The 22,771-nt window shown below is 44.6% G+C and overlaps 1 protein-coding gene across 1 annotated transcript in view; it reads right to left on the bottom strand.

Moving 5' to 3' along the window:
* LOC134582597 (uncharacterized) overlaps positions 1-22,771 on the bottom strand; it is a 146,154-nt gene that overhangs the window by 50,899 nt on the left and 72,484 nt on the right. Inside the window, exon 6 of the mRNA XM_063439266.1 lies at positions 10,423-10,513. Coding sequence (XP_063295336.1) covers positions 10,423-10,513 — 91 coding nt within the window. The remainder of the gene's footprint in view (positions 1-10,422; positions 10,514-22,771) is intronic.

Raw genomic sequence — 22,771 nt, 5'->3', positions numbered from 1 at the left:
TCTGAGGTCCAGTGTTCTTCATTACTACTGGATCCTTATAAGATAAGTTGAGAGACAACACTTACAATGTATATTGTTTAACCTTTAAAATTCCTTCCAAAACTTTCAACTTATTTTAATTTTGGGGGATTATGTACGGTCAAATCATTTGTATAGATTTACATCTATAGTGTATAGATGATTTGACCGGATTACAAAGAGATCAGAAACACGGTTATATAAAAATATTGCAATGTACATTTTCAGTCAGGTTCTACATTGATTGCCTTCACATAAAATTGGAATTCCTGAACCCATCCTTAGAGGGCAGACCTAAAACCTGAAATGAACAGAAACTTGATATTTAGTCCAAACACCAAAATAAATTTTTAATACATTTTGAGAGCCAAAAAGAATTGTTCGTACATTTCCATTTTCCTCACCAATTGCTACCTTGGGACAGAAAGATTGGTACTTTGCTAGTAAAGGGATTATTAGGGATTTCTGTTAATATTCTCCCTTTATCTGGGAGATGGAGTACAGCATGTGATACATTTCATCACTTTGCTTTAAAGGGACACAATAGTCACCAGAACAACTACAGCTTATTGAATTTGTTCTGGTGAGTAGAATCATTACCTTCAGGCTTTTTGCTGTAAACACTGTCTTTACAGAGAAAATGCAGTGTTTACATTAATCCCTATGGATTCCTCAAGTGGCAATCACTCAGGCCACTAGAGGTGCTTCCTGAGTCATTGCTGCACAGCTCTGCATGCAGACGCTGATATTCCTCCATGGAGATGCACTGATTGGATGCATCTCCGAGGAGATGCCGATTAGCAAGCAAGGCGCTGGCTCTGCCCCGATCTGCTTCCTTCACTGAGATAATCAGAATTGAAGATATGAGCCGAGCCAAGCCAACGTATAGGAAAGACCTATTCAGATCCGGTATAACTTCACAGGCCACTCCCCAGATAGCTGTTCGAGATCCTTCCTGGGTCATGGCTGCCTAAAATGAATCCAAACATTCAGTGTCTCCTCCCTCTGCATGCAGACACTGAACTTTCCTCATAGAGATTAATTGATTCAGTTCATCGCTATGAGAAGATGCTGATTGGCCAGGGCTGTGTTTTAATCATGCTGGCTCTGCCCCTGATCTGCCTCTTTGTCAGTCTCAGCCAATCCTATGGGGAAGCATTGTGATTGGATCAGGCTACCACTTCTGATGATGTCAGCAGACTGCTTGTTTTTCTGAGTCTAACAGCATGCAGATTTACAGCTTCAAGCTTGACTACAGTAAGATTCTTACTATATTTATGGAGGCATGAGGGGCCCCGTGTGGGCTAGATGGTGGTTTTAACACTATAGGGTCAGGAATACAGGTTTGTGTTTCTGACCCAATAGTGATCCTTTAAAATTATTTACTTATTCTTCCAACATAATAAAATATAAACCGCATAGAAAAGCTGCCCCCCGATTTTAAAATTGTCCAGCCCCAGAACTGCTGCAAGAAAGTCTGATACTCACCCCACCCCAAGCTCATTTACGCATTTGTAGACTGAGACACAAATTTAGATTAGCAGAAATATCAGGTGTACACATTGCCTCTAATTAGTACACTCCTGTACTTTTATAACACAACACTTAAAGGGACACTCCAGGCACCCAGACCACTTCTGCTCATTGGAGTGGTCTGGGTGCCAACTCCCACTACCCTTAACCCTGCAAGTGCAATTATTGCAGTTTTTCATAAACTGCAATAATTACCTTGCAGGGTTAACTCCACCTCTAATGGCTGTCTACTAGACAGCCACTAGAGGTCACTTCCTGGGTTCTAGCATAGGAAACATGTGCTAGAGCGTCGCTGGACGTCCTCACGCTGTGTGAGGACCTCCAGCGTCGCTCAAAACCCCATAGGAAAGCATTGAAATTATTTTTCAATGCTTTCCTATGGGGAGACGTAATGCGCATGCGCGGCATTTCCGCGCATGCGCATTAGGTCTCCTCGGCCGGTGGGCGAGATCAGTCTCGCCCACCGGCCGACGCAATCACTGGGAGGAGCGTCGCGGAGGCGGAGACAGCGGCGAGGGACATCGCCGCTGTCCCAGGTAAGTGACTGAAGGGGTTTTCACCCCTTCAGTAACCGGGGATTGGTGGGTGGGAGGGAGAGGGACCCTCCAGTGCCAGAAAAACTGAGTTTTTCTGGCACTGGAGTTTCCCTTTAACCTTCACCCTTCCTACTCCTATTTTTATATCCCATTGAATTGTACTTTCTCCTAGTCTTCTACCCCATTGCAATTTATCTCTCTGCCTCCCCCACCTCCATGATTTTCTGAAAGTGCATAATTATCTGAGCAATGCTCTGCCTTCTCGATTTCCCTCTCCTCCCGCTCAGTCTGCAGCAATCAGAAATAAACAGCCTTACACAACCTTTCTATCTCAAATTCTCTCACAGAGACCTGACTGTCCCCCTCTGATAGCACTACTCCTGCTTCTGTTTTGGTGGGCAACAATTCTCCCATGCTCCCAGTCAAAACATCTGTAAAGGAGGTGGTGTAGGCATCTTCTCTCCCATCAATGTACCTTTCAACCAATCGTCCCTGCCCCATCCTTTCCTTACTTTGAAGTTCACACTGTCTGCCTATTTAACCCAACTCCTTTAGGAATTGCCATTATTAATTGCCCTTGTTCATCTTAGGCTATTCATTGAACACTTTTCTTCATGTCTACCCCACTTCCTTAACTCTAGCACTCCTTCCATCATAGTTGGGGACTTTAATATCCCAATAAACAATCCTAACTGCACTGATGCTCCTAGTCTGCTCTCTGTAACCTTTTCCTTTGGCCTCACGCAATTGGTCTAATACAGCAACCCAAACAGAGGGAAATACTCTTGGCCTTGTCTTCACCAATCTCTGTACCAACTCCAATCTCTTCAATGTTACTTTTTCTCTGACCACAATCTGCTGACCTTTGATATCGCCATAACCCATACCCAAATTACACCACCCTCAGCTCGTCAAGCTCTCAAAAACCTCCACTGTCTTTACCTAGAGCAATTCTCCAACAACCTCCAAAGCCTCCTTTTACCCATTTCAAATCTCACAGCCCTAGCTCTGCAACCTCCTCCTACAATTCCGCTATCTCCTATCAACTACATAGCACGGCACCTCCTACATTTAAACGCAGCAAGCGCCTCTAACTACAACCTTGGCACACCAAGCTGACCAAATACCTCCAAAAATATTCCAAAACTGCTGAATGTTGCCAGAGAAAGTCTAATTCTGCATCTGACTTTCTCCACTATAAATGTATGCTGCGCTCCTACAGCTTGGCTCTTTTTTCCACAAAAGTAAATTAGTTAAATACCCTCATATCCACGAACTGCGCGAACCCAAACGCCTATTTCACACTTTCGGCCTGCTGCATCTTCTGCTCCTACCAACTTGACCACCATGTAAATGCAAGATTTCTACAATCAGGAAAGAGATCCCTCACATATCTCCTTCCCTACAAAATAGTTCCCCCAACCCCACTCACTCTGCTGCTCTATGTTCATTCATACCCACTACAGCGGAAGAAGATTCTGTTCTTTTTCGGTCCTCCCGCCCCACCAACTGTTCCCTTGAGCCTGTCCTTCTCTTGCTCTGCCTCTCACTAAAATGTTCAATCTCTCCCTCTCCTCTGACATTTTTATCACCCTTCAAACATGCAACTGTAAAAGGCCAACCTTGACCCTAACTCACCATCCAACTACCGCTCTATTTCGCTACTGCCTTTGGCGTCCAAGAATCTTGAGAGACTTGTGTATGAGAGATTAACAGACTTCCTAGAATCCAACTCTACACGACCCGCTTCAGTTTGTTCTCCACTCAGTCTGACCAAAGTATCCAATGATCTTATCGCTGCAAAATTTCATGGTCACTATTCTATCCTAATTCTCATTGACCTTTCTGCTGCTTTTGACACTATTGAGAATCAACATCTTATTGTCATCCTCGGACTACAAGATGTTGCCCTCTACTGATGCTCCTTCTAACTCTTCTAGCGCTCCTTCAGTGTTTCTTTCTATTACTTTGCCTGTTCTCCCCAACCGCTCTCTGTTGGTGTTGCTCCTTGTTTTCCTACAGTTTCGGATCTTTATTTGGTAAACACCTCAGCTCCTTTGGCTTCCAATATCATTTCTATTGGGATGACACGCATCTGACATCTCCCCGTCCCTCTTGACACGTGTTTCTGACTGCCTCTCTGCTATTTTTAACTGGATGGCTGCTCACTACCTTAAACTCAACCTGTCCAAAACAGAACTTCTGGTCTTTCCTTACTCAAGTGTGGAAACTCCCATTTCTGTCTCCCTCCACATTAAGCCTGCTACCATCAGTTCCACCTCGCAGGCTCACTGTCTAGGTGGTTTTTTTTTGTGTTTTTTCTTAAATCTGGCTCTCCTTCACGTCTAGTTGATAGCCAAATCAAGCCACTTCCATCTGAAAAACAAAGCACGCATCCACCCCTACTTGACACCACACGTAGCTAATGTGCTAATCCATGCCGCTATCCTCTCGCCTTGACTATTGCCATCTGCTTCTCAGTGGTCTTACGTGCTCCAGCTTGCCATGTTAAAGTCTATAATGAATGTGGTGGCAGGCTCATCTTCAGGTCCGCCAGCACCTCCAAAACCTCCCCCCTCAGTTTTTGCAATGGCTTCCCATAAGATATAGTGCTCAACTTAAAATTCTGGTTCTTGCGTACAAATCTCTACATAATGCAGCTCCAACTATCTATCCTCCCAAATACACAAGTATGCCTCGTCTTGGTCCCTATACTCTACTAAGGAATGACGTCTATTGGAACAAAAACCCGAAATAGCATTATTCCATCTTTTCGGGAATAAGTATAGTACAAAAGTCGAGATCCTGATTATCCATAGCCTTACGGCTTCTAAGATCTTAATTGCAAAGAGCTGGAAACAAACCAGCTTTCCAACAAAGAACCAACTTAAAACTCAATTGATAAAAACTCGAGATGGAATCAGGAGTAATATTTAATAACCCGTAATAACCCGTATATTTCTCGATTTTTATCGGACGTTGATCCAAGAGATTAAAGTGTTTTGAGAGTTCCAGATCTATATATTGATATTGGACAGAGCTTTTTTAGCCTATGGCTAAAGAGGTGTTCCAAAAGCAAGCTAAAATAGAAGTATACGGTCCTTTCAACATAATAATTTAATGTAAGGCGTAGCAAACTCACCCCTTTAAAGGAGTTTGCCTTGAGTTTTTGGAGGGGGCTGCATGCCCGCCTCCTGCCCTGTGACTACGGCCCCTGGAATGTATTGCCTTTGAAGATCATATTTGGGCATAAGGGATTTTTATTATGCGACTACTGGCTCTTTAAGCACAGTGTATGGACTTCTATTAGACTGTGTATAGATTGTATATAGGAAGGTGTACCCCTCCCCCGTTTCCTGTCCCATTGTTCTCCAGCAGGGCGTTGTCCCAGGCACACTGCCAGACTAGTTGGAACTGGTTTGGCCTGGAAATCCATGCTTCAGTGGTCCTAAAGGGACCTCCACTTAACTTTTTAACCCCTGAACCGATTGACCTAATTTTTAAGTATGTTTATATTTCAAGTATGCAGATTCTGAAAATGTAGGAATATTAGATGTATATTTTTAAAGTTACAGCATGTGTGTAAAAACTGTATATTTTCTGCCTGTGATAATTAAATTAGTCTATAGTGTTGAGATAATTGTATCACAGGCAGAGGGGAGGAGGTGTGGGAGGTAACGTATCTGATTGGTGACTGTACTAGGTATTGTAGGTGTCTCCCTTGCAGTGGGAGAGAGGCATAAAAGCAGGGGTTGTGGAATAGAAGTTAAGTTCTGCTCCTGATGTGTGTTGTCCAGTTATTGGGAAAAGTGATGGGATATTGCTGGATTATATTACTGATCGTGCTTGCTACGCTGGTATTCTCTCACTGTGCCTGGGATTATTGCTTGTTCCTGAGCCACACCTGGACTACCAGCGGAAATAGTCTGAGAGACCAGCGTTCCGTTGCATAAGGGTATTGTAAGCCTCATTATTCTTCTTTTGTATTTTCTTTTGTCTTTTATTTTTGGTTTTTGATCCTGCCCATTGTTTAATGTTCTACATATTTTGATGATAGAATTTAACCACGTTAGTACTCTTATCATAACAATAATATAAGACCGAAACCGAAGTAGAATGAATGTGTTGACTGATTGTTTTCCGATAAAGATATAGCTATATGTTGATCTTGTGTAATCGAGGATGTCACATGAATTTCATGTAAATGTAAAGATTTTTACTAAACTCTGATGGAGTGGGTAGGATCAATACCTAAAGTTAACTTTGTCGTATAATGTATCTTTTGGATTTTGTATGTCCTGGGCTATTTTTAAAGCCACTTTTTCTTGTATTTAATATTTTTAAAAAATCTAAAAAAAAAGAATTGAAAAAAAAAAAGAATAATAGTCAGGGAGCAATGGAGAATGCAGGATAAAGAAGTGTGGATTTTTTACAATTGTCTTATTCAAGACTCACACGTCCTGTCAGGGTATTTATAATCGGCAGACATTTTGTGCTATGATAGAAATAAAAATGTATATTGTCAGAATCACTCTGAACAGAGCAGACTCCATTTTGTTATTTTCAAGCTAACAAAAGACACAAGATTTCTATCCTTTCTGTAACGCTAACTACTGAGCTGGGAGCTTAGGAATGTTTGTATATACAAACCAAGTGATAAGAGATGAGAACGGGGGATGGACAGACTGTCTAAATGCTAATGGAATAGAATAAATTCTAAACCCAGACATTTGTGACAGAGAAGATTAAATAATTCAATTTTACTTTCGATATTGTATAAGGTCCCATTGTAATTTAGAGGTCATATTTAGCTTATAACTGTCATATTAGAAATTATAGCAGAATTTGCCAGACACATAGTCTGGACAAAACCCAAAGAAACTCTTTGAACTGACAGAAAACTTAAGTTATAGACAACCATAAAGATAAGCTAAATGACATCAAAATAGCCACCAGGAAAAGTTAACTCTTTCCTGGATAGGAATGTTTAGTGGGACAAGACTGCCCTCTATAGACCAAATACTTAAATTGCTATCTGGAAGGTAACCACACCTCCAGTTTTCTATTGGTCTATCACCCTTTAAAAGTTAAGACAAAGGGAAGAGAAAGGAAGAAAAGGGAAGCAAAGGAGTGAGCAGTCGGGGGAAAAAGTCAAAGAGTCGGAAGCAGGCCAAGAAAGAAAAGCAGAGTCAGAGCGAGAAAGAAACATTCCTTGACACTTAGCTACCTGAGAACATCTCTTCAACTGGTAATTATACTGGTTTCATTTAATTAATCTAAACTACCGTATATACTCGAGTATAAGCCGACCCGAATATAAGCCGAGGCCCCTAATTTTACCCAAAAAAACTGGGAAAACTTATTCACTCGAGTATAAGACTAGGGTGAGAAATGCAGCAGCTACTGGTAAATTTCTAAATAAAATTAGATCCTAAAAAAAATAAATTAATTGAATATTTATTTACAGTGTGTGTATAATGAATGCAGTGTGTGTATAATGAATGCAGTGTGTGTGTATGAATGCAGTGAGTGTATGAGTGCAGCGTGTGGGTATGAGTGCAGCGTGTGGGTATGAGTGCAGCGTGTGGGTATGAGTGCAGCGTGTGGGTATGAGTGCAGCGTGTGGGTATGAGTGCAGCGTGTGGGTATGAGTGCAGCGTGTGGGTATGAGTGCAGCGTGTGGGTATGAGTGCAGCGTGTGGGTATGAGTGCAGCGTGTGGGTATGAGTGCAGCGTGTGGGTATGAGTGCAGCGTGTGGGTATGAGTGCAGCGTGTGGGTATGAGTGCAGCGTGTGGGTATGAGTGCAGCGTGTGGGTATGAGTGCAGCGTGTGGGTATGAGTGCAGCGTGTGGGTATGAGTGCAGCGTGTGGGTATGAGTGCAGCGTGTGGGTATGAGTGCAGCGTGTGGGTATGAGTGCAGCGTGTGGGTATGAGTGCAGCGTGTGGGTATGAGTGCAGCGTGTGGGTATGAGTGCAGCGTGTGGGTATGAGTGCAGCGTGTGGGTATGAGTGCAGCGTGTGGGTATGAGTGCAGCGTGTGGGTATGAGTGCAGCGTGTGGGTATGAGTGCAGCGTGTGGGTATGAGTGCAGCGTGTGGGTATGAGTGCAGCGTGTGGGTATGAGTGCAGCGTGTGGGTATGAGTGCAGCGTGTGGGTATGAGTGCAGCGTGTGGGTATGAGTGCAGCGTGTGGGTATGAGTGCAGCGTGTGGGTATGAGTGCAGCGTGGGGGTATGAGTGCAGCGTGGGGGTATGAGTGCAGCGTGGGGGTATGAGTGCAGCGTGGGGGTATGAGTGCAGCGTGGGGGTATGAGTGCAGCGTGGGGGTATGAGTGCAGCGTGGGGGTATGAGTGCAGCGTGGGGGTATGAGTGCAGCGTGGGGGTATGAGTGCAGCGTGGGGGTATGAGTGCAGCGTGGGGGTATGAGTGCAGCGTGGGGGTATGAGTGCAGCGTGGGGGTATGAGTGCAGCGTGGGGGTATGAGTGCAGCGTGGGGGTATGAGTGCAGCGTGTGTATATGAATGCAGCGTGTGTATATGAATGCAGCGTGTGTATGAGTGCAGCGTGTGTATAAATGCAGTGTGAGTGTATGAATGCAGTGTGAGTGTATGAATGCAGTGTGAGTGTATGAATGCAGTGTGAGTGTATGAATGCAGTGTGAGTGTATGAATGCAGTGTGAGTGTATGAATGCAGTGTGAGTGTATGAATGCAGTGTGAGTGTATGAATGCAGTGTGAGTGTATGAATGCAGTGTGTGTATGAATGCAGTGTGTGTATGAATGCAGTGTGTTTGTGTGTGTGTAAAAAATTATTTTTTTTTCGTCCCCCCTCCCTGCTTGATACATGGCAGGGAGGGGGGCTCCTTCCCTGGTGGTCCAGTGTCATTGGCAGTTCAGTGGGGGGAGAGGGGGGCTGGCAGAGCTGTACTTACCTTTCCTGCAGCTCCTGTCAGCTCTCTCCTCCTCCGCGCCGTCCGTGCAGCTTCCTCTGTCAGCTCACAGTGTAAGTCTCGCGAGAGCCGCGGCTCTCGCGAGACTTACACTGTGAGCTGACAGAGGAAGCTGCACGGACGGCGCGGAGGAGGAGAGAGCTGACAGGAGCTGCAGGAAAGGTAAGTACAGCTCTGCCAGCCCCCCTCTCCCCCCAGTCTGTATTATGGCAATGCAAATTGCCATAATACAGACTATGACTCGAGTATAAGCCGAGTTGGAGTTTTTTAGCACAAAAAATGTGCTAAAAAACTCGGCTTATACTCGAGTATATACGGTAATTAGAATTTTCTAATAGCATGATATATGACTGGATAAATCACGATCAGATTTCGATATTTAGAAATCTTAGTTAACTAAGAAGTATATAGTTATAACCATTCCATTCTGCAGATGGAATTAGAATAATTATCTATTTATGTGATTTATCACATGTTAGCATATCGTGATATTTATCCAGGTGTATTGATTTGCTCTAAAATAGGATAAAATATCTGTTTAGGCAAGTTAAAAAACATGGTAGATTACTCTTATTGGATGGTTCCAGGAAATGACTAATGAGTTGGTTTAAATGTTATTTTATTTAAAATTACATGAGAATAGGTCTTAATTACCTAGGAGGTCTAACCAGCATTGAAAGGGTTATTCTGTTAGCTAAGTTGTATGGCCTTACGCTGCAAGCTCTGTGAAACACCGTCAAATCTTGTTTGACAATTGCTATGTTAACCATTGGAATGTGTGCCATTGGAATTGCCATTGTACTGCATACTCATGTTATACTGTATATTCATTGATTATTATCACACGTTACATATTTAATTTGTCACAATAAATTGTATCTATTTTTATAACAAATTGTGATTTTATTTATATGGAATTCATTTCACTTACACGATAACGATCTTTGGGATCTGAGGATTGAAATAGTGGGCAATTCTCAACTGTTTACTATTATTATCCCATAAATATCCCCACAGTCCATATTTGTTTAACAAAGGGAATAAAGAGAATATATTTAAAATACTGGGAAGGGACAGTCTGCTTTAGGGAATAATTGACCATAAACCACTTTCCATGTTCATTAGATGCCTTCCAAAAAGAAAGTCGGGCACTCTCTCTGTATTTGATTGCTAGAGAAATGCTCCAAGTGAGACTTCGGGAGGTTGTAAGGGAGCATGCTAAAGATTAACAAGAGAGCTTTAGTATATCCTCCAAGCAATATTTGCTACACCACACATTACTTACAACCTTAGAGAAATATTACTTTCAGCACACTCGCTTATGTTCAATCAGCAACTATATTGATAAAATAACCTAGAACAAAATGTAATATGGTACATACCAATTTGTTCTCATGAAAAACTGATCCATAACAGTCTTCCAATTAACAGGAAATCCCAGCTTAAACTTCTGAATAAAGTCTGCGTTGAAACCTGACATATGGCAAAATAAAACATGTTACAATGTGTCAAAGTGACAATGCATGAGACAAATTCCAGCCCAGACATAAAAATTATCTGGGTCACAGGTTTTCCCTAGCAGTAAAACATTAACACTATCAACTTTGATTTATCTCTAGCCTAATGCAGTGGTTCCCAACTCAGTCCTGAAGGTACACCAACAGTCCATGATTTCTGTTCCAATAGAGATACTGTCAAAACAGACTACTGGTGTATGTTGAGAAGTGGATGAATAACATAGGAGAACAACATACATTTACCTTAAAGGACCACTCTAGTGCCAGGAAAGCATACTCGTTTTCCTGGCACTAGAGTGCCCTCACCCTCAGGGACCCCTCCCGCCCGGCTCTGGAAAGGGGAAAAGGGTTAAAACTTACCTTTTTCCAGCGCTGGGCGGGGAGCTCTCCTCCTCCTCCTCTCCTCCTCCGTTCCTCCCCGTCGGCTGAATGCGCACGCGCGGCAAGAGCTGCGCGCGCATTCAGCCGGTCGCATAGGAAAGCATTCATAAGGCTTTCCTATGGACGCTTGCGTGCTCTCACTGTGATTTTCACAGTGAGAATCACGCAAGCGCCTCTAGCGGCTGTCAGTGAGACAGCCACTAGAGGAAAAAGGGGAAGGCTTAACTAATTGATAAACATAGCAGTTTCTCTGAAACTGCTATGTTTATAAAAAAAAATTAGTTAACCCTAGCTGGACCTGGCACCCATACCACTTCATTAAGCTGAAGTGGTCTGGGTGCCTAGAGTGGTCCTTTAAAGCGACACTATAGGCACCCGGACCGCTTCATCTCATTGAAGTGGTATAGGTGTTTTGCCCAAATTGCCCTGCAATGTAAAATATTGCAGTTTAAAAAACAAAAATGCAGTTACATTGCAGTGTTTATTGCACCTCTTGTGGCAGTCTTCCATACAGCCACTAGAGGCACATCAGGGACTCTAATGGAGTTTTATCATTTTAAAATGACAGACGACTCATGCTTTGCTTGAGGACATCTAGCATCTTTAAAGTCCCTGTAGAAAAATATTCATTCAAAGCTTTCCTGTGGGGAAACTTTAATGCAAGCGCCAGACATGCCAGTTAGGTCCAATCATAACCGTGACGCCACGGGAGGAAGTGACGTAGGCTGTGTAGAGGGAGCCTTGGTGTTGGAAATAGGTAAGGTGTAAAAAAAAAAAAAAAAAAAAAAAAAAAAAAATCATTGTCGCAGGTGAGAGCATAAAGTTAGGGACACAGGTTAGGAATACAAGTTCGTAGTATAGTATTCCTTCAAGCTCATTATCTTTTACGGCATATAGTGGTTTACTTGACTGAATACAGTGCATGCATAGTGCTAAACATGTTGGTGCTCTATAACAATTTATCACATAGTGCGACTTTTTAAATCACAATCCACGAGAGCAACAATATGTTAAAGCATTCTAAAACAAGTGAAAATAGTTTTATCCAACTCCTCAATGCTGTGCTTCCAGGGTCCATGTAGGAAACTAGATCCTCCGACTGGCGAGGATGAGCAACCCCAGAAATCCTTGCGAAAATTACCACCTTCCAGCTCCTTTGACTGGAGCTCCCCAGGCATGTGGATGAGAAGAAAGACCAGCAGAAAACTAGCAGGAATAAGACAAATAAGGCAGGAGCAAATCTACAAGTCACCAGTACCCTAAGGAAATTAAGACAGGAAAGGCCCTCATGGATTTTGACTATACAGATGATAATGTAAAGCAAGCATGTCAAACTTGCGGCCCACAATGAATATATTTGCGGCCTACCAGCCCTTGGGCCACTTTGTGTTGTGGTTGTGACCAGCCGCAAGACATTAAAGATATTTCCTGTCTGATTCACGGCCGATTGCAAGCTCCTGCAGGCCAGTAACTCCCCCTTCCCTTCTGCTCGCTGTGCCAGAGCAGCGTCTGGCCTGATTGAACAGAGAAGAGCGAGGCTGGAGGACAGGTGGCTCATCTTAAGGTAGGGGAAGAGGGGCTTGGGGGCCCTTCCTGTTTAGTGTGCTAAATTGGGTGAGGGAGTGGGCAAGGTATTAATTTTAGGAAGGGGGCATTGTATTAATTTGGAGGAGGGAGGGGGCCAGTGTATTAAATTGGGGGGAGGGGGCAGTGTATTAAATTGGGGGAGAAAGTGGGGCAGTGTATTAGAGTGGATGGAGGGGGGAGGCAATGCATTAGAATGGTGGAGGGGACAGTGTATTAGATTGTGTCTTCATGGAGATGCCGATTGGCCACCCTGCTTTTTGCCACACATGCACAATAGCCTCCCAATGCTTTTCTATGGGAAATTAATAGGTTTACATTCATGGTTTTAGTCCAATTACAAAACTTAATATGTCCAGGTAGTTGGACAGAAACATTGGTTATATGCAAATGTAAGTTTTCTTAAAATAAAGCCACTCTTTTGTTTACTTTGAGGACGTCAGATAGGCAACATTTTTATAATGTACTTTTCTAAATAAACCTACGTTTCTATGAAAAATTATGTTTGTTTTTTTGTGGCCCACATACACTTGAACCTTGTTTATTTGGCCCATGTTAGCCTTTGAGTTGGACATGCTTGATGTAAAGAGTAAGAGTTACTTCCAAACATCATGACTACTTCAGTGATTTGAAGTGGTCATGTTGTTAGGAGCCTGGACGTGCAGCGTCCCTGCTTCTATGAGAAGCCTATTAGAATGTGCAAATGCTTAGAAGACAACCAAATACAGGAAGGTGTGCTAAACACCAGCCAAATCAGAGGAGCATGTAAGGTGTACTACAATATACACCTACCCTTAGTCAGGGATGTGGGAATATTGCTGCAAAGAAGGGGGGGGGGGAGTGGGGAAAGGGCTAATAGTGTAAAATTGTAAGGTATGCAAGTGGACTAATGGTATACAATGGACCAACCTACGTGGAAATAAAATTAAAAATGGAATGAATTTTCTGGACACCACTGTGACATGCAACAATGGCACAATCCACACCTGTTTACAGAAAACACACAGACAGGTGTAGTTATCTTCACAGCTCCAGCTTCCACACCTCCCATACTAAACAGGGTCTAGAGACCCTGTCTACGGACAGAAAGGCTACAAACCAAAGACTATTACCAAACAAATCAACTCTGCTGTTAAAACTATTTACGCGCCTGCTACAGTACAGAGAGAAAAACATATCTACAAGAATACCACTTCTGGTCACCTACAACCAAGCTCTTAATGAAATATGGAAAATCATTAAGGACCTACAACCAATGTTAACAGAAGATGAGATTCTGAAAAACATTCTGTAAAACACCCATTTTGAACTTCAGACAACCAAACCTCCAACACAAATTAATAAACAGGAAGCTACTCACTGATGTGAGAAGAAGAAAGAAAACGGGAACAGTCAATGCAAAAAACCTTGCTGCAAACTGTGCCAGCACATATGCAGACAACCCAGCCACACACAACAATAAAACCTACAGTATTAAAGGTTCATGCTCCTGCACATCAAGCAATGTGGTATGAATGATTCAATGCACCAAATGCCACCTAGGATGCTACATTGGGGAAACCACCCAGCAATTAAATGTCAGAATGAATATGCACAGACACTCCATCACCACAAAGAAGAATCCTACTGCACTCCTGTGGGACACAATTTTACCCAGCCTGGCCACTCAATGAAGGACCTAAAATTAAAGTACTGAAAGGGGTTTTTAAAAATACCCAAGAAATATTTTTTTTTTAAGCCAGAATGATCCAATTGCTTAACAGCAAGAATAGAGGACTAAATATTGATTTGGGTGTCCTGTCCCACTACCAACACTTTACATGAACACTTCCCCAACATTATCTTACTGCTCTGTCATCTGTATCAACATTTTAAAATGCATTCAAATATGTTATGTTTATTCTAACTATATACAAAGTGTGTAGACCTATGCTTTCTGTAACGGAGCTCTGTGTACTCCGACCGAGTATCCTCCGTTGATGGACGCTTCCTAGCTTGCGCCGAGGACCACAAGCACCGCACCGGACAGCACAGCCACCGCAGACTCCACAACCGCCGAAGCTTAACTGGAGCCTCGCCTTCTTCCTTCCACCCTGGATCGGCTTCTGTCCCCCAGGACCGTGTGGGGAAGACCTCTCCTCCAGGAGAGCGTATCCGGAACAAGCTCTTAAAAGAGCTAAGTGATTAAAGCTCAAGGGAATATGCAGAGCATAGCAATCCCCAGTGTGATATAGCAGTTCCCTCCAATAACAAGACAAGATAACAAGACAAGGCTACGTATTGAGGGTCAGAAGAGGTCTGAGGTGCTGGAACACCCAGCCTGCTTTTTATTACAGTCAGGTACAAATAGAACACACCCAGGGGGAGGTTGAAAATAACCAATTACATACAAGGTTCAACCCACACATCCCCTCCCCTCAGATAACCAGTTAACACAATTTATACTGTACACATTTTTTACCCACCTTTAAATCCAACACCGTTGATAGCTCTTATTCAGGGGAACAACATATCCAAAATTCAGTTCATTCGGATAAACGGTTCGGGAGTTATAGGGTTCCAAAGATTTGACCGACCGCACAGACCAACTAGCCGAAAACAGTTCCATAAGTTTTGGCCTTGCGGTCGGTCCCCATTCGTACGGGGAAAGGATATGAAATTCGTGCCATCCGGTCGAATCTCGGTGGTCGCTAGAATCCCCATAGTCTATTAAGTCTTTCTACCGAACGGCGGAACGTTCGGTAGTTACCGCACGAATTTACGGAGGTCTGGAGGACTCAGCAGTGTTCGCATATCCGTTTTTAGTTCCACACGAGTAATGGCAAAACATCGCTGTTCGTGCGCAAGATGGCCGCGAACACGTGTAAAGTCCCGAAATGGCGACCACCCAGACACTGAGACAAAGGGAATGTTAAAAGGACACGAACGGTTTTAATACCGAATCCCAGCAAAGCAGTTACACATTTTCCCGATGTCCATAGTCTCTGTACAGCCCAGTTAAAGAGCCAGAGACAGCATAATACAAATCCATTCAGCCCAAATATAGTTTTTAAAGTGCAATATGTCCCGTGGCCATAGTCGCAGGGCAGGCGGTTAGCGATAAGCCCTCTCCAATGTCCAGTAGCAAAAGGCAGTTTGTCACACTTTCCCACACTCTTATGCATGTATGATTATATATGCGACTGTGCATTTATATTTGTGTATATGAGTTTATGTGCATGTATGTATGTATGTATGTATGTATGTATGTATGTATGTATGCGTATATACATGGACACATGTATGTATATGTGAATGGCTGTATGTGTACATATACATATGTATGTGTAGGCACATTTGTATATGTGCAGGTACATGTATTGGTGCTGGTGTGTGGGTGCATGTACATATATTTGGGCATTTGGTTGTATTTATATGTACATTGTTGTTCTCAGTACAGTATTCTCTTGCGCCCCGTTTTTTGCTCTCCACAAGTCTAAAGAGTAATCCAGACGTGGACCCCCCTTGCTCACGGTGCCTAGAGAAATATTAGCTATGCTTCAGTGAAGATACATAAGAAGGCTGAAACGATCGTCTGGGGTTGCTGTGTCTCATGCAGAGGGAACTTGCTGGCATTTTGGATCTGGACTGCCTATATGTGTGGGACCAGTCTGATATGTTTCAGATATGTGCTCTATGTAATGGTGCAAGATGAGCTAAAACTAGTTAAGAGATCTGAGCGGGGACCCACCGAACAGCAGGCCATTTTAGCTGCTGCCCGTTCTCCGTATTCTCTTGCGAGGAGGGAGAGAGGGTGTTATAGGCCTTCATACATATCCTGTAACAATTATTTTGTTTTTACTCTCCCCTTCTACACTGTTTTTTTTTCCCTCCCTCTCCTCCTCCCCACCACCCCTCTAACATCAGTTGTTTTAAGTGTTAAACTATCAGATTGATCATAATTGCTTCAGACCTGAGGAAGAGAGGAAAACTCTTGAAAGCTTGAAATAAGATAAATATGAAATATAAAATGTAGTAAATAGTCTAAAACAATCTGGTTTCTCATAGAAGGTTTTGGGCACTACATACATGAAAGATACATACAAAATTATACAAACTAAATTAGGTTAGATAAGTAGGTAGATAATTTTCCAATTTACCACTAGATGTCACTAAATAGGTGTATATGACCCTTAGAGATGTTGCTACTTTGTAGCCGAAGTATTGCAAAAGGGATTTTATATTAAAGGGACTCTCCAGCCAAGCCTCTTTACTCACCTGGTTCCAGCGTTGGGAGCCTCGTGAAGCCGCGCCCCCTATTTTGTCAAAATGACTAAATAGTCGGGCGCGAGCAGGGAGCAATCAGACGCTTCCATTTTGAAGCGTCATTGCTCCCTTGTGCGCATGCGCGGCTTCGCCGCACATACTTCAGAGGGCGGCATTCATGTCCTGAACGCACTACCGCGCATGCGCGCGGCCGCAAGCTGAGCGACAGCTCAGCTCGCGGTCTTTGCCCGCCCCCCCTGCTGACAGGCTGGAGAGAGAAGGCGCGCACACAGTGCCTTCTCTCTCCTGCACACGTCAGAAGTGTACAGGGCCTTTTTAGGGCCCTGCATGATAGGAAGTCCCTCTTGTGGCCGTCTGAGTGACGGCCACTGGAGGTATTCCTATCAATCAATGTAAACACTGTATTTTCTCTGAAAATACAGTGTTTACATTAGATTGCCTGCAGGGAGCTATAGATCATACCTGAACAACTACATTAAGCTGTAGTTGTTCAGGTGACTATAGTGTCCCTTTAAAAACCAATAGTTGATAAGACAGCTGTGTAAACTGGCACATTCATCATTTAGAACAACTTGAGAGGCAACCTCATACGAGCAAAATTTAAGAGCCCATAGGAACTGCACCAACGGCAATGATTTCACCATTTCACCATTTCCGCGGAGACAGAGTACATACCCTTCTGCCTGGAGGCGACCCTCTTCGATTCTTCAGAGAGCTGGACGTGCGCCCTCCGCCGGATCTCCCGACGATGTCTCCTTACCCGGAGAATATCCCGCCGCTGAGCCTCGACTGGCAGGTAGCTGGTGCCGCTGTCCAACGCTGAGGTCCTCCGGTATTGTGAGTTACAGCCCCGACCTGCACGGATGGGATCCCGGGGTGGGGGCGAGACTTTGTTGCTTGGGTGGGGGACGGTACCCCTTTACCATGGGGAGAGTGATGGGTTGCCCTGAAGTGCCACGGCCCCCCCCCCCATGTACAGGCCCCTGGCTCCTTGCTGTACTCTTTGCAATGTCCCCCCCCCTCCATGGAAGCCTATTTACCACATTAGCTTCCCTGCGCCACCATGAGGGGTATCACCCATAGCACTTGGGAGGGTTTTTTCTGGGACGGGGGAGCCAGGGAGGTTGACGCTCTTACAGGACCTCTCAACTAAGAGCATAATGCAGGAGGAAGATGTGGTCACCGGAGAGACTATTTCCATCTATGAACTGGGGGATATATATATGTTAATAGTTATGGCATGTTTAGGCTTGCGGTGGGAATGTACATTGATGTGTCTTTCATATAGTTGTCGGGCTACCGATATTTACATATACGCTAATGCTTCTTTTTAACACCCTCAGCCAGTGATACGGTGTAATAGTGGGTGGGGAGAGAGAGGTTTTCTTTTCGATTCCATTTTTACCTTATTTTATTTTAATTTTTTCATTACGTCTAATCGTACGGGAGAGTCCCAGTGCTATTGCTGTACCCCTGATGCCCTTTGCACTTGCCCTTTATGGGTGCCACCAATATGAGCCTTAAAGATAACTCCCACAACACACAGATCCCCCCCCCCGCCTGACTGGGCCGGGTCAGTGGGGATTTAGCCGTGCGAGATGGCCCCCCATTTTGAGAGCTGTTGGGGGGGAGTGTACATATTGGCAGCGGCATGTAAGGCTACCCTTTTTTTTCTAGCGGGGCTGCCGCGGGTGGGGCTGCCACGTAACCCCTCTTAAGATCAGCTTTCATGGTTACATAGCATAGGGGGTTTCTATATGCAGGGCCCAAATTTGGGGTATACCCCCTCCCCTCCCCCCCCTTTTTTTTTCTTCTCCACTGGGACTGCGCATGCCATATAGGGGGAAATATGCTTTAACATGGGGAGAACTTCGACCTTTTCCCTTTTGCCCATATATTACACCATCAGGGCCTTCAAATTGTACAGTACCCTACTCATAGGATCATTTCTATGTACAGCTGATCAGTAGAGAGGGGGGCTGACCCTGGATATGTGTAGCAAATAACAACAAAGGGTAATGTGCTACTCCCCTCAGGACAGTATTATTCGATTGAAAGGTCTTATAGCTTTTTGATTTTTTCATCTAATCTGTGCGGGCAGGGGGGGGGGGGAGGTCCGGGATACTAGGGGGGGAGGGAGAGGTCCCCAGTTAGCAAAGATTAGCGCTTTGGGCCCGGGATGAACTTTAGAAAATCTCCTTTAACGCATTATAGAAGTAAAAAGTTAAGAAAAAGAAAAAAAAACAAAAAACAAAAACAAAAAAAACAAAAAATAAAATAAAAAAAAATAGTAAAATGAAAAACACAAAAACAAAACTTTTGTGCGTATAGCAAACAATTTTGAAAGGGGCTCAATTTCTGACCCACACTGTTGTTCCTAATGTTCAACTTCTCACTGACGCTGAGGGGCCTGCTGCCCCCGGTACTACCACATAACCGCTAAGATCTAATACGGAGTAATATGGTCCATGACATAATTGATTGGGCGTACGGGTGTTTGAGCCTAGGTCCCACTGAACCTTCCGACGTTGATCGTGGCTGGGAAGTGGGCTCATTGTCCCCACCCTATTCTGGCAGGCGGTAAGTCCAGAATCCTACGGCAAAGGACTATGTCCGTATGCCACTTCTTACTTTTTTTCATTCCCACTATACTTTTTCTTCTTCTTTTTCTCTACACCTTTCTTATTACCTACCTAGTTCTGAGGGGACGGGGAGGATGGGACGGGGATCCCGTTGAACCTCCGGGGATGCGGATGATGGGGTACCGGACGCATCCACCATATATTACACGTGTTCCCGCTTTCGTTGTCGCGCATAGCTACTGCCTCTCACGATGGGGATTAAGATAATATCTCTGAATGCTAAGGGCCTTAACACTCCTAAGAAACGTTGCCTCATGTTTAAGGAACTGAAGAGGATGAACGCAGACATAGCTTTCATACAAGAGACCCATCTTCCCCAGCAAGTACGTTTTCAATTAAGAGATCAAACGTACGGCGGCACATATGAGTCTAGAGCTCACCGTAAATGTAATGGGGTAGCTACCCTGATCAGGCTCAGCTGCCCTCTTCAAGTGACATTTCATGAGGCGGATCCAGAAGGCCGCTATGTCATAGTCTCAGGCACCCTTCATTCTCACTCCGTGCATTTCTTAAATATATACGCTCCGAATAGACCTGACCCTGACTTTTGGACGCTATTGAGAGACAAGATACTGGGGTTACCGCATGGCATGATATTCATGGGGGGAGATTTCAACGCTACCCCATGCCCAGCTGCTGACAGGAGCTCAAGAGACGGAGGACCACGCTCACAAGGCCGTGGCGGTCAGGATCGCTTCCTTAAACAATTCATGGATAGTACCGGCTTAATTGACATATGGCGTGCCCATCACCCAGATACTAGGGACTACTCGTTCTATTCCGCTCCTCATGGGACCTATTCCCGGATAGATTTCTTCCTGACCAACGGGACTGGAATGGCACGCGTAGTCAAGTCGGAGGTGGGAGATATCTCGTGGTCTGACCACGCCGATGTGTCTATAAGCTTAGGGAACCTCTGTATAGCCTAACCATGGACATGGAAACTGAATGCGTCCCTCCTACGGGACCCCCTAATAACAGAACAGATAAGGGAGGAGATAACGGCGTATTTTGCTATGAACGATACTCCGGACGTGAGCCCCAGTACAGTATGGGCAGCCCACAAGGCGGTAATAAGAGGAATACTAATCAAACTAGCCACGAGGAGGAAAAAGATGAAACACCAACGCTTGGAGGCACTCCTGAGCCAACTGCGCACACTGGAACAGAAACATCAATCTGCGCCTGATGGAGACTCACTTGCACAGCTTAATTCGGTGAGAAGGTCTATTCGAACGCTACTGCTCGACGACGCAGCTAAATCTATGACGTGGACCAGGCGCACATACTTTGAAAACGCGAACAAAATGGACACGTTCCTAGCCAGAACATTAAGGCCTCGGAACCGTAGGCCGCATATCACGTCGATTAAGCGCCCTGATGGCTTGACAACGTCCAAACCTAGTGAGATTGCACGAGTTTTCGAAGATTTCTATAAGCGACTATACAACCACACACCAGAGAGTACGCTGTCTGAGCTGGAGGAAGAACGAAACATTCTCACTTATCTCAACGGATTGGGGATGGCCAAACTGACTAGGGAGGCAGCAACTAGCCTGGCCATGGAAGTCACGGAGGTAGAGATAGACAAGGCCATTTCTAATCTGAAAGGCAATAAGGCAACCGGGTCCTGATGGCTTCGATGGAGCCTAATACAAGGCCTTTAGGGAGGAACTGACCCCACATATGGTACGTCTCTTTGCGGACTTGCGAGAGGGGGGACAATTACAATCTGATATGACCTTGGCTACCATAATCTTACTGCCCAAACCGAACAAGGACCCCCTATATCCTGAGAATTTTAGACCCATATTTCTGATCAACCATGATCTGAAAATATTAGCTCGGATACAAGCGGATAGGTTAAACCCACTTCTGACCTCGATTATCCACGCAGACCAGGTAGGCTTTATACGGGGCAGGCAGCTGTTTGAAAACACCAGGAGGAATATCGATTTAATATGGAAACAGACAGCTGTAGCTGCCCCAACGCTCGTGGTGTTTATGGACGCTGAGAAAGCCTTCGACAGGGTCAGATGGCGATTTCTATTTACGGTTATGAAGCACTTGGGCTTCCCTGGTGAATACATAGCGATGACACAAGCGATGTACCACAACGTGAGAGCCCAAATACAGATTACAGGTGCCCCATTGTCTCCTTTTCAACTCTTTAACGGGACAAGGCAGGGGTGCCCCTTATCTCCCCTACTTTTTACCTTGGCACTGGAACCTCTACTGCAGGCTATACGTCGTGACCCTGGGATCAGCGGGGTTGCGGTGGGGGGAGAAGAATTTACCGTTTCAGCATATGCGGATGATATTCTTTTGACGCTAACAAACCCAGAGGAATCGATTTCAACCTTGCGGAACGTAATAACAGAGTACGGGACCTACTCAGGCTATAAGGCCAATATGCAAAAGTCAAGCGCCTTACCGATAGGAATTCCAGAGGAAGCAGTGGGACGGATAAGGGAGGCCTATAAGATCAGGATCGAAACAGGGTCGCTGACCTATTTAGGGATTCATCTGACCGCGGACAGCGGACGCTTATACGCGGCTAATTATACTCCCATGCTCAGATCTTTGATCTCCGACCTGGAAAGATGGGACGACAAACCAATATCATGGATAGGACGGGTAAACGCGGTGAAAATGAACATACTACCGCGCATCCTGTTCCTGTTTCAGGCCCTGCCGATACAGGTCGCTAAATCACAGCTGGCTCCGCTACAAAAGGCAATAGGAGATTTCGTTTGGCACAACAAGAGGCACAGGATAGCCAGACAGGTGCTTTACAGACGCAAAGATAGAGGCGGGCTTGGCCTCCCAAACCTATACTTCTATTACCTGGCTGCTCAACTGACGCAGATTGCGATGTGGCACTCACCACCCGCCGAGAGGAGATGGGTGGACATAGAGTCCATGATGGTTGGATCCGACGTCCCCCAATTTGCCATGTGGGCCTCTAAAGACAGCAGACCTATCATACGGACGACGTGCCCGGCGGTTCTTAACTCTATTCACATTTGGGACCGTAGCAGATCCAGATACTCTCTCGCATCCACACCGTCCCCTCTCACTCCAATACTGCGGAACCGCGATTTTCCTCCAGGAATGGCACCTCGGGAATTTAAACAAATAGAAAAAACTGGACTACAGAGGATTCACCAGCTATACCGGAACGGAACCATAATTCAATTCACAGACCTCCAACAGGACTCCCACATGACCCCCGCAGATTTCTTTAGGTATCTTCAAATCCGGGACTATGCAAGACAAGCACACATAAAAGCGGCAGCTATGAAACAGATGACATTTTATGAATCAATGTGCCTACAAGG

The sequence above is a fragment of the Pelobates fuscus genome, chromosome 13 (genome assembly GCF_036172605.1).
Source record: "Pelobates fuscus isolate aPelFus1 chromosome 13, aPelFus1.pri, whole genome shotgun sequence".
NCBI lineage: Eukaryota > Metazoa > Chordata > Amphibia > Anura > Pelobatidae > Pelobates > Pelobates fuscus.
This window is presented reverse-complemented; position numbering and strand designations above follow the sequence as displayed.